The 17,229-nt window shown below is 40.8% G+C and overlaps 1 protein-coding gene across 1 annotated transcript in view; it reads right to left on the reverse strand.

The window, feature by feature from the left end:
- The window catches only part of RTEL1 (regulator of telomere elongation helicase 1), a gene marked incomplete in the record, with an annotated part of 4,697,248 nt that overhangs the window by 2,171,092 nt on the left and 2,508,927 nt on the right, over positions 1–17,229 (reverse strand). Inside the window, 1 exon segment of the mRNA XM_044056976.1 lies at positions 2,745–2,822. Coding sequence (XP_043912911.1) covers positions 2,745–2,822 — 78 coding nt within the window.

Raw genomic sequence — 17,229 nt, forward strand, 5'->3', positions numbered from 1 at the left:
AGGTGATGGAGATGAAGTGTGCGAGACAGGTGGTAGGATGCACACTGTGGGACAGAAGATGAGGAAATCAGAACAAAAGCTCAAGTAGCTTAAACTGCAGAGAAGGTCAAAGAGAACAGATTGTGGTGTTCCATGCACATGTGTAAATAAGCAGAAGACAATTTGGTGAAGATGACTTGGGTCAGCCAGGAAGAAGTCAAGTGAAAACAAGGGGGTCCAGTAAAGAGATGGATATACTGTGAAAGAGAAGACTTGTGAAAGTAAGGCATGATGGATGAAGAAGGTAGAAGACTGTTACTGAATTGAGAGTAATGGCAGCAGATGATGCAACATCATGTAAAAAATGGGGAGAAGGGGGTCAATGAAGATGATTAATTAATTAGGGTTAAAGTTATAACTTAACACAACTACAATAGTGATCTGTTAGAACATCTACTTTTATGGTAAGTTTAGTTATACACCTGTACGTTCTAGTACAGATAATTCCCATTTTCTACATGGGGTCTGGGCATCGTATTAACTGCCACCATGTCTCTTAGTTCAATGCCACACTCATGTCTCAGTTGTGAGAAGATTGCGGCAGTCAAGCATGAGTGTCAAAAAAGGCAAGAGTGTGGCAATGAATCAAGAGAGATGGAGAAACTTAACACGAGACCTTGACCCCACGTAGAAAATGGAAAAAAGGGAATTTCATCAAGAAATTATATTTGGATCCTAACATCTTTGACAGCTACCACATTATCTCTAATCTTCCACTCTTGTGTAAGACTACTGAGAAAGTTATTTACATTCTACTTAAGATTTACCTTACAGCCAATGGGTTCATACAGCCTTTTCATTCTGAGTTTCATACTTGCCAGAGTTCTGGGACTGCTCTTATTGGAGTAGTTAATGGCCTCCAAATAGCTTCAGAGCAGCAATGCTACTCAGTAATATTCATCCTGGATTTTTCAGTTGCATATACAACCACTGTCCATAGCATTTTGATTGAGCATGCATAAACAGACCTTGGTCTCTCCATTATAGTATTCCAGTGGTTTATCTCCTACCTCTCTGAACATATTCATAATGTTCACTCATTATCACCTCCTCTTCCAACCATCTTGACTGCAGAGTACCACAGGGTTTCAGCTGAAGACCTCCTCTGTTCACAGTATACATGCCACTTGTGGAAGATCTTATCAGAAAGAGGTGTCGCTCCTTTTCACAGAAAGATCAGGCAAGTGTGTTTTCTTATCAATAAAACTATTCACTCTTGGCTTATTTGCAATTGGCTGAAGCTCATTACCTCCAATACAAAGGCCACGACAGTTACTGTTTCTTGAGAATCATGTGCTCCCTTCCCAACTATAAAGGTTAAAAATCAGCTTGAGTTTGTAGATAACATGCACAAATTAGGCATGATCCTGGACTGTTGGGAGACACTCCAAGACCAAGTGTCTGTCAAAGCAAAATCTTCCTGCTTTCATTAGCAAAATATCTCCAGGATGAAGCACCTCTTTCCTCAAGCTGATCCTTTGGCAGTTGTATATGCACTAGACTGATACTACCTGGACTACTGGGACTTCAGGATACAAAATTAACTTGTCAACAAGTGTTCTAAAGCTCTGCAGCTACATTACTGACCTGTATTTCAATTTACAAATATATTACACCTGCCCTGTGCAGTCTGCACTGGTTATCAATTTGCTAAAAAAATATTTTCAAGAGCTTAACAAGTAGTATGATCTTTAGAAACATGTAGGAGTAAATTGCATAGCAAAACATGGAAACATTAGGAACAATACATTCAGAAAAATGTTTTGGAGGAGGAATGAGGTTTAACAGATAGCAGAAACTGAATAATTTATGTAATGTTGCTTAAATTATACATCACATATATTGTTATATATCCTATAATGTTTGTAAATGTGACTCTGCTAATATGATTTGCTTATTTTTATATAAATTTAAGCTTACCAATGTCATAAGTGATAATTCAATAAATGTGTTTAAAAAAATTCTTATCAGGATCTTGGTGCTAACTTATTCGTCCATTCATGGCTCAGCTTCCAGGGGCAGCTGGTGGTTTAACAGGACCACTTATTTTACTCCCACATGGACAAGGCATGTCATGGTGAACTTACAGATTTCGTGGTTCTGAGAGGCAGCTGTCTACTGCTCTGTCTTGGCTCAGGCTAGTGAGTGGTGCACTGTTTTGCTGAACAATGAAGTCATCTATAAGAAGTGCATTACTAGGGTGAGCTGACTGTTTTTGTAGCATGAAGGGTATGGAACTGGTGTGTTGTTGAAGTTTGGCTGCTGTGCATGCATCTACAGTGATGAGCCTATGATGTTTATGTGGTTTGGGGTACCTCAGCACAGCAAGGTTTTATGCCTTTAGGTTCACAGGTGTGGTGTTAATATGGGTATCGATACCCTTTATGTATATGAAGTGTCTTTATGTGAATGATAGCTTTCTGCTGTTTTGTGAAAAAAGTGCTCTCATTTCATTTACAAAACACAATGGGTTAAATATATATATATATATATATATATATATATATATATATATATATATATATATATATATATATATGACATGACATTAGTCAGTGGCAGCCTGCTGTAATTGATAGCACTTAGACAAACTTTGCTTTGGCCCAATTACTAAAATGCAGACATATGCATTACAAAGTGGAATTATTTACACTCCAGTATTAAAATGCACATATGCAAACATGGATGATACTCTAGCCACATACCTTACCCCTACACACAGCCAAAAATGCAGCTCCATTTGACTCAGGATCAGCAATTTTCTCATAGTACCCATCAATCATCTGAAAGAAAATATACAACCGTGAAGAAAACACATCTAGTTATATGCCATCAGCAGGTACTTACTCAACAAAGAAAGGCATATCTGATTCTTAGACTTGTACAAAACAACAAACTCAGGCATACAGTACATTAGATCTCTTCTTAGCAATCAAAAGGTCTATTATGGCACAAGACAAATTTGCACTGCAATCTGTATACCTTCCTTCTCAGGTGACAAAGAGTAGCTAATGAACCCACATGCATTTCAGGCAGAGTATGGCAAACAAGACAGACACACAGACAGAAATACAGTTTTTGACAAAATGATTTCACCTCTTATCACTTTTGGTCTCTAAAGTGAAATCTGTAATACAACTTGGGAAACACTCATTCATCAGGGGAAATAAGATTTGCTTTGGAATTCATTTCTTTACTGTAAAACTTTCTTTAACTTAAAAGACAGACAGAGTACCCTTATAATGAATGTTTTTTTTTTCCTGGGACACAATGTCATGAAAAAATGAAAAAATCATGTTCAGAACAGACATTACTGGGCATGCTATAAAAATGCATTTTGCTAATACAATGCAAAATGTTCTATTAGAAAAGTCTGATCCTAGAGATTACAGTTGTTTAAGTTGCACTTACCCATAACAGTATTTTCGACTTCCTGACTGCTGCAGAAGACGTTCGGCTATATGATTTGTGTCATGTCCAGGACACAACTAGCCACTTTCCAAAGATCTGGATCCCTCCCATACCTTCACTCTGGCTGCTTACTGGACAGCCTTGTGGAGGGAAAATCAGCACGCATACAAGTACAAACACCACCTGAGGTCTCCCCTAAAAAGAGGCTGTTACTGTAATTAACTGCTAGTGTAAATTAACTGGTCAACAAGAGATAAATAAAATAAAGATTCAGGACATCCTGGCCCAAAAGTTAAGATGGAGCAAACTCATCCTGAACTAGTACATCTACAATTCATTTTAGTATGAGATAGATGTGGTACTTTTATGTGCAGAGCCTGCAACTTTTGTTAATATATTAGTAGTGTTTCATCTTTTGCTCATCCCACTACAGAACAGACACATTATTTTTTTATGCAGATTGTAAGAGTACTGATCTTGCATATCTATCATCATGTAAGATCTATAAATGTTTTTATGAAGGTATGACAAGTAGAAAGTTGATCACGTCAGAGAGCATTTATATGATATTAGGAGAAGAGATCATAAAAATGCACTTTACAAATGGGTTTATGAAATGGATGACAGTCATACTTTTGATTTTTTGGTACTGCAGTTGTATAAAAAGAATTGTAGAGGTGATTTAAAAAAACCCTAGTGAATGTTGCAAACTTACAGCACAAGTGCATATTGGAATTACAAGCTGATAAGGGACTGGGTCTCAATGAGACTGTCCCCTTAAAACAATTTTGAAAACACATGATTTATCTTTTTTTTTTTTTTTTTTTTTTTAACTTAAATGCTTATTCACTTTGTAAAGAGATGGGCTGAACAACAGTCCAGCTGTGGCGTGAAAGCACTAACCTTTTAACATTTCTGTGTGTCTTTACCTTATTAAATTTTTTTACTTTCACTGCCATGTGATGCCGATTCTTCTTTATTTAACGTTTACAAACTGCATTAAATACATCATCCAAGGTTGACACTAAAGGAGGAATAGGAGTTGAATGAGACATATTTACTTGTAATATATACTATCTCCTCAGTTCAGGGAGAAAAAACAAGTACTACACACCTCTCATCCTGGCTATTGCCTCAAAAAAGGAAAATTCATCCAAAGAAGGTAGTAAGGATCACGTTTCCTTCAAATCAGAGATTTGGGCTTGGGAATCTGCAGACAAAGGAGTCCTGTTAATGTATATGTAAGAACCCTCTGATATGTCTTCAGGAATGTCTCTGCTGGCATCTTTTTCAAGAAAGCATTTCTGAGCACCAAGATTAACAGACTAGAACAACTTCCTTAGCTGAAGTAAGAAAATCATCTTTTCTAATGGGCACCATGTCTTCAGATGAAAAAATATTTAACCTTTTACTTATTTCATTACTGTATTCTTTTTACCGGAAAGGTCCAGCTAGGCAACAAGTCTGCCCTTTTTAAAAGGAGGCCTAGTAAGAAAAGCTTCTGTAAAATAAGTTGTAAAAACAAAGTTGTAAAAGAACTCAAGGTAGACCCAAAGACTTAGCAGGATGAAATGAACCAAACACCAGGTAAAAGACATCATTTATTTAATACAAAATTAAATAAAATTTAACACATTAAACGCTTTCATCCCTATTGAAAAAAAGGACTTCTACAGAATGTGAACTAAATAGGGAAAATCCTTTACATAACAAAAAAAATCACAAGATGTACTTTAACAAATGCCAATCATTAATAAATGAATATTAAAATCATATAAAGGAAGTATTACTACATATTCAAATACACATTTTCTCAAGGTGCTCCCCATTCTGTGGTTCTCAGTATTGTTATATATAAAGGTTGTTTCCCATGTCTTTGCGGGAACATTTCAGTGGGATTAGTCCTTCCTGCTATCATGCAGTAAGCAATTTACCACTCGGTTTGTAGATGACGGGGACATTTTTTTTCTTAACTGACAGGCAAACTGATTGACTTTATCCAACTATTAATACCTGTTGTAGCCAACTTACAGCACAATTTACAGCATAGTTCCTCAACCATGCATCCACATGGATCTAGAGTGGAAAGGGAGAGTTTACGCCTGACACAGCTCCACGAAAAACTTATTTCCCCTGATGAATTAGTTGGTATTAGACATGGTACAGCCTGACGTGCTGGAGTCTCATTCAACAATTCAGGAAGCAATAACAACTGCACTGTGAATGCCTTCGCTCTTGATACAAACATTGAGTTGGCTAAATAATGCTGTTAATGGATTTAACAGGCCTCCTTCTACAACAACAGTAAGCGCTACATTAAAAGAACAATTAATGGCACGAGGAAAAACTGGTGAAATTTAAGTCACTGCAGTTAGACAATCTATATCTTACTGAATGTTTATATAGGAAATAGGTCTCCAATGGTCTCAGAATTTGTAAGTTTCCCAACGGCCTTTCAGGAGAACAAGAGTTTATAATAGCGAAGCTATTAGCAGCTTTTGATAACTGCATTTTTTCCGTCATCAAAACTATCATTAAATTTAATGAAAAAGAGATGGTAAATCTTTCAAATGATATTCACATCTTAGATCAGTCAGTCAAGCAGGAATTATTTGAATCCCATCAGAATGATTATAGTGCTACATATGAACAGAGTTAATCAACATGTAAAGAAATGTACAGAGATTAAAAGTAAAAAGTTGGTTAGAGATAATATATACATATATATATATATACATATATATATATATATATATATATATATATATATATATATACACATACATGTATATATATATATATATATATATATATATATATATATATATATATATATGTTATGGTAGTGAAAGAAATACCAGGGAATATGATATTATTATAGATAATATGATTAAATCTATTATACAATGTTGGAAATATACTGTGGAGAATGTGCCTAAGAGACGTTTTTCCTAAATATTTTGCAGTTTTTTACAATCAAGGCAGAAACTTAAACGATCTCCTAGTTCACATCATTATTTTAATTAAAGGGAGAAAGAAAAGACTGTGTATCCTCTTATTCAGGGGAACTTACCCTGTGGCTCCTGTTGCAGTTTTGGTATTGTGAATTTTTTTGACAGTATTAATAAAAAAGTGTAGTAATGCAATTGTTTACATGTGAAAGTAAAAATGTTATTTACGCATTGACATGTCCTTGTGGCTTGGTCTAAATAGGCCAAACATCAAGAAAATTTACAGCAAGACAAGGAACATATTAGAAATATTAAAAATGTTAATCAACTGTATTAGAAGCTGAAGTTAAGTACAAACCTGCAGTTTTATAGATAGTACTGTATTTTATTTTTCTAATTGTTTAACTTAATTTTGCTTGACTGAAATATTTTTTTGCCTGACTGAATTATTTTACATATTTTCTGGCATTACTTTCTGTTCTCATCTGTTCTAAAACTGTTTTTGCCCCTCCTCCCCCACACTATTCTTGTGGTGGTGTTATAGTTGGTGGCTTTGCAGTTGCCCACCCATACTGTAAATTTGATCTGGGACACCCCTCCCAGTCTAGTGTTCACTCTACTTACTAAGAGAGAACATATGAAAAGGCCAACCCACTTCCTCTCTCCTTGCACTTTACTAACAAAAAAAAATTGCACTTTATTCATTTGCTTTTACTGTATCTGTGTTTCTTCCTACTTTATTACCTTATTTTTGCTTTTGCCTCTTAAAAGTACTCAATTGTATTTATTCTGCTGCATGTATTACTGCTTGGTAGTAGCCTAATTAAATTGTAACTATTTTTCTAAGCCTGTTGGTTTAAGCACTTGGAATTCACACCATTTGTTTTACATTAAGAAAGTTTGTGGTCTGCACTGTTGTGGCAGGAGAGGTAGCTTACATCCTTCTAAGTTGGGAACTGCTAACTGAAGGCTCAGTGTCTGCTATTCTAAATGTATTAGTTCTGGTTTAAGCACATGGGCTTCAAGCCAGTTATTTTACATTAAGAAGGTCTGTGGTCTGCACTCTTGTGGGAGGAGAGGCTAGATTCTGCCCTTCTGAGCTGGTAATTTCTGGTTAAAGGCTTATTGTTTCTGCTTATTTCAACTGTTTCTTTCTGAAATTGGTGAGTCTTGTTTGCTGTAGCACAGACTATATTCAGCCCTGCTGAATCTAGCTTTATATAACTTGAGCACTAATTCAGGCCATCTTTTTGGACAAGGTTCCCTTGCAGCAGTTAGAACTTGTCTGATTGAAGACTGCTGGAAAAGGGCTCAGTTTTGAGCTTTTGTACTGGTTAACTGGGTAATTTGTTTAAATCAGTTTGCTCATTTGCTACTGTTATATTAAAAAGGAAAAAAATACACTATGCATCACCGCTTAGCTAGGGTTAAAATATTCCCGGTGCCATAAAGTCTGCTCTTCAAAATTTCCCTTAAAACTAGCCAGTTTTTAGTTTTAGCACTCGTATCTGTTTCTTTGAGCTCAGCACTTGTTCAGAACTCATTGTAAGCACTAAATAAGCTACATATTACTACACCACTCAACTTTCCTCACTTGTCTAGAGGAAAACAGTTTTTAGTACTTAACAAATAAGCACCTATCCAGGCATGTCTGCGGGTCAGCTCCCAGTGTTTTTTCATGTCTACCTGATCAATCTGGGCATCTTGGGGCAATGCAGCAATTGCCTCATGTACACAGACAACCCTCTCCTCCTACCATCCAACACTACAACCTGTGAGAGATGCACTTATATAGCCAAACTGGAAGCAAAGCTCTCTTCGCCCAAGACTGGACTAAACAGTCACGAGGACAGGGTAAACAGTTGCACCATACCACACTCATCACATACTCCCCCAAAACCTACACCACCAAACCACATACAAAGAAACACAAAACACAGACCTACATTCATGGAGGCTCTCAATAAGAATCTGTCTAAGCAACAGAGACCTCCAAAGCTGAAAAGCAAGCAACGTCCACCCCCCCAACACAACCTAAATGACACATAGCCCACAAGCTCAGTGTGCCACCCAACCACAGCCCATAAGGCATAACTACGTACCCAACACTCTAGTCATAGGTGACTCTATAGTCAGGCACACTGATGTTCCACTCACCAGGCTAAATCGGAGAAAGTTACTGTCACAGCTGCCTGTCAGGTGCCAGGATCCGCCACATAACGCACGCACTCAGTTCACTCCACAACAAGTACAAAAATGACTGTCATTGTCCATGTTGTTGTGAATGACCAGAGGCGTACTTCGCTGGACTACATGAAGACAGACATGGAGCTCTCCGATCTTGTAGCCCAGGCAGTTATGACCTTTGCCCAGAGTAGCATCCTGCCATCACCCAGAATGATACCACAGTACAAGGGCAAAATGATTGACTTCAACAATTGGCTAAGCTTCTTGTGTCATTCTAAGGGGATCCATTATCTGTCTGCCTGGGATGACATGATCGACAGACTACAATGTTTTTGCCAGAGATGGCCTGCACTTGTCGCCCTTGGGATTCCAGACACTGGCTAAGGCTCTTGCCACCCCTATAGTGCCTTTTTTTTAGGCAAGGTTCAAATGACAAATCCACCACCGTAACAGGTACAAGTATGAAAAATCTGAGGGCAATGCTACTCAAGGCTAGAAGTCTAAACCTTAAAATGCATTCACTCGAGGGACTCCTTAAAATGGGGAACATTGACATCTGTGCAGTGACAGAGACCTGGTTCAAGGATCCAGGGAGCACCCCTGCATTACCAGGCTATAATTCATACCACACCTTTCAGCCACCTAACCTGGACCAAAACACTAAAGGTGGAGGTGTGTCCATATTCATTAAGGATATCCACACCTCCAGACTAGTTGCTCAGCATAATGCTTCCAAGATTATCCAAGTGCAACTAACTCTGGGCAAGACCGCAATCCAAATTGTAGCTTGCTACAGACCCCCCCACCATGCCCCAGGATTCCCACTCCTCATTTCTTCATACACTGGAAAATATTAGGGTACAACCTAACACGCTAATAATGGGTGATTTCAACTACCCCACCATTAACACAGAAAACTACTCTTGTACCAACTCTGTTGCTCGACGTTTTCTGGAATTCATAAATTCTAATGCCTTGGATCAACTTATCCACACTCCTACCAGGGGCTGCAATATCCTAGACCTGGTCATTACCAACATGGGCGACCGGTGTTCCATACCAGAGGTTAAATCCTCGTTGGTTAGATCTGAACACAAGCTAATCACCCTAGACATCCACATCCCACCCCCACCCACATTAGGGAAACCACCGTAAAAAATTTATCCACAGCCAACTTCACGCTTAAAACAAAAGTGGCAAACTTCACGACACCCATCCAGATGGACAATAGAGGTACGACTGCTGAATCCTACACAAATGCACTTTATAAGCACTAACAGAACTAAGATGCTATCCTCTATAAAAAGGAAGCCAATATGGTGGTCCCCCGCCATAAAGAAACTACATCAGAAGAAAAACTGCTGCAAAAAAAGAGTAAAATCCCATGACTGGAGGAACTCCCTGGTCAGCCTCAGTAAGAAGCAGAGATTCCTCATAAAATCTGCCAAAGCTAGTTACGAAAACAAAATTGCCACCGTTTCTAAAGACAACCACAAAGCATTCTATAGCTATGTCAAGAATTTCGATAGCAACACTAAGATCTGCTCTGAGTTACAGCACAATGGCACTAAATATACAGAACCAACTCATATTGCCAACATCCTGGCAGATAGGTTCAGTGGTAACTTTACCCCCCTCTCACCCCCTAAACGGGCCATCTCTATACCGGAAGAATGTAATGTTCCTGTAATCATGGCATGCACAGGTAAAAACCACACTCTACAAAGCCAAGAACACAGCATCCATGGGACCTGACAACATCCCAGCCTGTGTTCTACACTGACTACAGAACGAACTAGCACCCCACCTAAGTACCATGTTCAATCATAGCCTCCCCTCATAGCCTGATGAGCCTGGTCTGCAAGACTATGGAACGTATCATCATGAAATTTAAAAACAAAGACACTGGTAATCTCCACACTCTGGATCCCACCCTGTTCGGGTTTTTAAAAGGCAGATCATGTCTACTAAACCTGACAAATTTCTTTGAAGTCACCAAAGCCGTAGATGAGGGTAAGGTGGGTTCATACAGCCTATCTAGATCTTGCCAAAGCTTTTGACACCATCCCCCACTCTGGAGTTATAGATAAACTCACTTGAACTAGGTATAAATCCCTATGTCACAAGATGGGTTACCATCTCGCTCACTGACAGAACCCACACTGTGAAAGTAGCAGACTCCAAATCCAACTTCAGGCCAGTGACAAGTGGAGTACCACAGGGTTCAGTCCTGGGTCCTCTCCTGTTTGGTATCTACTTCTCTGAAGTACAGGGTAACACAGATGGTCTTTGGCTAATGAAGTTCGCAGATGACTGCAAACTAGGAACCATAATCGAAACTCCTAACGATGTGGACATCCTACAAAAGGGCCTCATTGAGACAGATGCCTGTTGTCAAAGCCATGGCCTCAAGCTCAATGCCAAAAAGTGCATTGTCATCTCTTTTGGTAAAACTCTGTACCCATGGAATACAACATAGGCGGTAATCTACTTAACACCAAAAGTGTGATAACAGACCTTGGGACACAGGTGGACAGTAGTCTCTTCTTTGATAATCACATCACCACAGCAGTCAGGAAATTTTTCTACGTGGCACACCATCACAAAAGGTTTCTCATCCAGGAAAAAGAGAGGTTATTGTTCCCCTATATTCATCACTCATTAGACCCATTATAGATTTCAATGCCCCTTTTGGTATGTACCTCACAAGACATCTACAACTGGAAAGACCGCAGAAATACCCCACAGAGAGGATTACCGGCCACAAACAGATGCCCTACGCAGACAGTCTCAAAAAAACTCCAGCTTTACTCCATCGCATATCACCTACTCAGAGGCGATCTCTGCCTAACATACAAAGCTATGTCAAACCCAGAGCTGTTGGACATGCTCCACTTAAAGAAATCCCAATCCCTCAGAGCTCCATGCTCTAGGGACCTAAACCTTGTCACCACAACAAACAGAACATGCTGGAGGGATAGAGTCCTGTCAAAGAGACTTCCCATACTCTGGAAAAAAAACTACCTATCTATATCAAGCAAAGCTTCTCATTAGCACTCAAGAAAAATCTTGATTGGATGGGAAATAGGAAATTCACTCTGGGGATCACTTCTGTGGCTCTGCTCGACAAAGGCACAGGAAAAAAAAAATTCTTGGGTGGTGAAAGCCAGGGTACCTTTTTGGCTAGGCTTACATAGGCCTTAGGCCAATACTAGTACCTATATCTATGATAGTAATGGTGCTTTCCTGAAGGCAACAATTTTACAGAAGTCAAATATTGGTGACAGAAAAGGACTATTTCCTGCATAAAGAAACTATTTACTTAAAATGTAATACTCTACAACTCTTTTAAATAATGAGTGTGCTTTGAAAAGTGTCCTTTAAATGAGTTTATATTCTAAGAGATTAATTGGATTTCTGTGTTAACTGATGTTCCTGTGTGTGTTTTAATGTGAATGTTTGTTCATTCTCCAAGAAGGCGTTAGCCAAGGCGCTAGACAATACTATAACGCAGTACTAGAACTCTGGTTGTTTCCCCTAAGGAAGGGTGAGGGGAAGGATTTTGTAAAAAGTTAAGAAAGTGAAAGTGAGGAAGTATTACAAACAAATGAAACACAATCCAGTGTGTGGTGTTATTTCAAGTGAAGGACAGGATATTGAAACAAGGTGCATCAATAGGTATCACAATAAAAAAACTGAAAGAAAGAAATTGCTATAGAGATACAAAAAGGGAAGAGTAACTGTAGATCAGACTGTAAGTGATGTGTGCAGTACCTTTAAGAAGTGTGTCAAGACTTTATGTGCACATAAAAAAATCCCAAACATGTGTACTCCAGAGGGCCATTTTGTAAGAGCAGTCACAGTAACAGCATGCATGAATACAGTTGCTAGTTTGTATACAAGTTAAAGTCAGTAATCTTAAATAATAATCTTTGTATATAATAAAGCTGATTACATTGGTTTGGAAATGTGCTGAGGAGGGATGCTGAGTATATTGGGAAAAAGATGCCAAGGATGAAGCTACCAGGTAAAAGGAAAAGAGGAAGGCCTAAGATAAGGTTTATGGATGTGGTGAGAGAGGAGATGCAGGTGGTTGGTGTGACACAGCAATATGCAGAGGACAGGAAGAAATGGAAACAGATGATCCGCTGTGGCGACCCCTAACGGGAACAGCTGAAAGAAGATGATGATGATTATAAAGATGACTCGCTTTTCAAGCAGCTTTGAAATTTCCTCTGTTTCCTCTTCCCATTGCTTGGGTGACATCTGGGAGGTGCATAGGAGTGATTGGTGTTTAAAGAAAGGGGATTGAGTATCCTCTGGATATTATCTACAACACTCAACAATTGTCTGTGATAGACTCCTGTTGGATGCAGAGAAAGACGTCCCCCGACTGCCTCCAGAGATAAGCAGTCAGGCAAACCCTTCAGGGTGCTGCGAGAGTCTGCCTGAGAAAGAATGCCAAGACAGTACAGTTGTGTACACTTACCATAAATGATGATGTTCAAGTATATTCACTGTTGCAGTCATCACATTTGGGTTAACCCTGCCAGGGTAGCCCTCAGTCGGCCCGAATACCAAAGGCTTAGTATATCTGCATCTGTTGCGGTCGCTCCAGGACTGACATCAGGTCATCAGTGGTATAAAAATGGGCAGCCAACGCCATTACATCCGTTTTTCTTGCCCTGTCAGTAGCCTCCAATATAGAACTAGGTTATGGTGGAAGAACACCACCAGTAGAAAGTAAATACCAATAATTCTTTGTAAGGAGAGAGAGAAGACAAGTGGGATGGAGGGAGGAAAACCAGGACTGCAACAGTGAAAACACTCGAATATCTACATTTATGGTAAGTGTACACAACTGTACTATGTTCTTCGTGTTTCATTGTTGTAGTCATCACATTTAGGTTGATTCCCAAAGTTGAAGAAAAGGGTGGAGGCAGTCAAGAAGACTGGGGGCTGGCTAGGATGCCCTGCAGGATTGCTCTGGCAAAGCCTGCCCTGGATTTGGAAAAGATAGGCAGGTGGTAATGCTTGGTGAAGGTATGAACAGATGTCCATGTTGCAGCCCCCAGGATGTCCCCAGTGGGGACTCCTCTGAGGAAAGCTGCAGAGGTGGAGGTTGCTCTGGTGGAATGTGACCTGACCCCCTTGGGGGTGGTTTTCCGTGCTGTTTGTAGCAGAAATGGATGCAGTGTGCCATCCATTTGGAAATTGTTTGGATATGGCCTTGCCCTCTGCTCCTGCAGTGAAGCTGACTAGCAATTGATCAGTTTTTCTAAAAGATTTAGTCTTGTCTAGGTAGAATCTGAGCTTTCTGTGCACCTCTAGAAACTGCAGAATCCTTTCCCCCTTGTTTTTGGGTTAGGGAAAAAGCTGGGCAAGTGAATAGATTGGTTGAGAGCCACACAGGACATCACTTTTGGCATGAAGGATGGGTTAGTCTTGAGGGAGACCCTGTCAGCATGGAAAATGATGAATGGCTCTACAGCCATAAGTGCTTGTAACTCTGATACTCTTCTAGCTGAAGTGATGGTCAGAAGCAAGGCTGTCTTCTAAGACAGAAATTTTAACTCTGCTGAAGTCACAGGTTCAAAGGGGGGCAGGGTGAGCTTTTCCAACACAAAGTTTAGGTCCCAAGCTGGGGTAGGAGCTCTTCTGGGTGGCCTCAAGTTGTTTGCCCCTCTTAGGAACTGTTTGACAGGTGCGAGAAAAGAGGTGGTTCTGTGCTGAAATGAGCAGAGATGGCAGAGGCATGAATTTTAACAGAAGAGAAGGATAGACCCTTGTGCAGTAGGTCTGCCAGGTAATCAAGGATGAGAGGTAGGGAGGGCTGTGCTGTTCCGGCTCCCTTAGCCTGGATCCAGGTGCAAAACCTTTTCCACTTGTCAACATAAGACTTTCTAGTGCTGGGGCATACGGCCTCATGTATAACATCTAGAACTTGTTTGCTTAGACTGGCAGCTTGAGGAGAGGTCAGGAAATATGCCAGGCTGCAGACTGAGGGTCTGCAATTGGGGATGCATGAATTTTCCATTCCTCTGGGTTAGGAGTGTTGGGATCTGAGGTATGTGCCATGGTGGCAGGGGTGACAGGCTGTACAGCAGTGGGTACCAGTGCTGGCATGTCCAGTCTGGGCAATCAGGATTGTTTTCGGTTTTTCCTCCCTTATTTTGGGAGTACCCTTGAAATGAGTGGTAGAGGGGGAAATGCACAGAACGAGAGGTTTACTCATTGGAAGGATAGAGCATCCCCTATCCAGGCCTTGCTGTGAGGTTCCCTGGTGCAGAATTTGCTGAGCTGATGATTCTAGTGGGAGGCAAAGAGGTCCACCCTTGGGGTGCCCCATTTCTGGGTTACAAGGGTGAAGGTTCTTTGGTCTAGCTGCCACTCGTGTGGGTCTAGCAGGTTTTTGCTTAAGATGTCTGCCTGAGAGTTTAGGGAGCCTGGCGGGAATTGTGCTAGCAAGTGAATTTGCATGGCTGAGGCTGTTTGCCAAAGGGTCATGGCAAGCCTACAGAGGGGATAAGAGTGAGTCCTTCCCTGCTTGTTGATCTGTTCTGATCAGTAGAGGCCCAGGGGAGAGTAGGGGGTCTGAAAGCTGTTAGGGCATGCTGAACGGCTAGCAGCTCTTTTTGGTTGATGTGCAGATATATCTGATTTGCGTTCCAGTGGCCCTGAATGCACCTGCCATCCAGGTGTGCACCCCAGGCATAGTCTGATGCATCTGTGGTGAGGGTCTGGGCAGCATGAGCTTATGAGTAGGGAAGTCCCTTGTTGTGGTTGCATGCTGCTGCCCACCAAAGAAAATCTTTCCTTAGACAGGGTATCATTGGTGTGATACTTTCCAGGTCATGAGTGTGTTGACACCAAAGGCTTTTTAGGTACCAGTGTAGTTTCCTCATATGAGGTCTGGCATATGGAATGAGTAGAATGCAGGAGGCCATGAACCCTAGAGCTTGCTGGATTTTCCTTGCGGATAACTGAATTCTGGTGGCTAGTTGAGAGAAGCAGCCTGTCAGGTAGGCTTGTTTTTCTGGAGTAAGGAATGCATTTGGGATGCTGTGTCGAGGCTTGCTCTAGGAATACAATTTTTTGTGTGGGGACTAGTTTTGATTTCTTTCCATTGACAGTATACCCTAGGGAGGTCAGTAGGTCCTTTACAAAGGTCAGGTACTGTAACAGCTGTTCCTGACTGTCTGCCTGAATCACGCAATCATCTAAGTAAGGGTAAATTTGAATATTTCTTTGTCTGCAAAAAGCAATGGCTGGAGCCAGGCATTTTGTGAAAACTCTGGGAGCAGTGGATAAGCCATAGGGAAGCACAGAGAACTGAAAGTGCAAAGATCCTGCCCTGAAACGTAGATGTTTCCTGCAAGATTCCTTGATTGGGATGTGTAGGTAGGCCTCTTTTAGTTCTAAGGTGGCTAAGCAAGCATCCTTGGAAAGCATAGGAAAAAGCTGCTGGAGGGTGAGCATTTTTAATTTTATCACCAGAAAGGTGTTTAGAATGGATAGGATTGGGTGCCAGGCGCCCTCTTTTCTGGGTACCAGGAAAAATCTGGAATAGAAACCTTGGCCTATCTGGTCTGCAGGAACATGCTGAATTGCCCTCATGGAGAGCAGGGAATGGACTAGCTTTTTTGCCTCTGCCCACTCGTTTGTAGGAAGATCTGGGAACCCTTTTGGGGTTGGCAGTGTGTGGAAATAAAATTTGTATCCCTGGGACACTATGTTGAGAACCCATCGGTCGTTGGTCATAGAGGCCCAGCTGTTTGCATGGAAGGAGAGTTTTCCTCCTAGGGGCACAGGCAGGTGGGAAGAGGTAAGGGGTGGAGATGTGAAATCATTGTGAGTTCTTACCATAAGGGGGTGGCTTAGCACTCCCTGTTTTTGAAGAGGATGAACTCCGTTGCTTAGATCTCTGCATTCCCTGGGACTGCTCTCTGGGGGTTGTTTCCCCCTGGGTCTGGGCTGAGCTGGCCTGGAGGGGGCCGGAAAGGAGCAGTGCTTGGAGGAGCAATGCCTACTGAACTTCAGAGGCTGGACCTGTAAAAAGTATTTAACTGTCTGCATAGATTTAGCTTTTTCTTCCATCTTTATGACCTCTTATGCCTGGTGCCACACAAATTGTCGTTGTTCAATGCAGTGTCCAATAATTTTGATTTCGCAAGGTCTGTTCCTTAAACCAAGCATGCCTTCTAAAGACAGAACCAATGATTGCTGCCCTGCAAGATGCTTCTAAGGCAACAAAGCCACATTGCAAGGTGTGCTTATTAACTTGGCTTGCAGAATGCATAAGCTCTTGTAATTCTTTATTTTCTGCACAAGCAGCAAAGGAAGATTTTTTTTCTTGAGTAGTCCCATGGTATGCTGCTGATATTTCAGCATATGGAACTGACAATTTAGTGCTCTAATAGCAAGAGTTGTAGAGGTGTATACTTTATTACCCTTTCTGTCTCGGGAATCCATGTCTGAGGAGGTGGGATCCTTAGCTGAGGTTGCTTTAATTCCTTTAGATCCTTGGGAGATTACCTCTGGGTAAGCAGTAGGATTTCTGAAAAAGAATTTGAGAGAGTCAGGGTCTCTGTAGTACCTGTCAGGTTTCCTGGGAGCAGGAGGAAGGGTGTCAGGAGTCAAA

Source organism: Protopterus annectens, chromosome 14.part0, assembly GCF_019279795.1.
Source record: "Protopterus annectens isolate FY-2018-M chromosome 14.part0, PAN1.0, whole genome shotgun sequence".
Taxonomy (NCBI): domain Eukaryota; kingdom Metazoa; phylum Chordata; order Ceratodontiformes; family Protopteridae; genus Protopterus; species Protopterus annectens.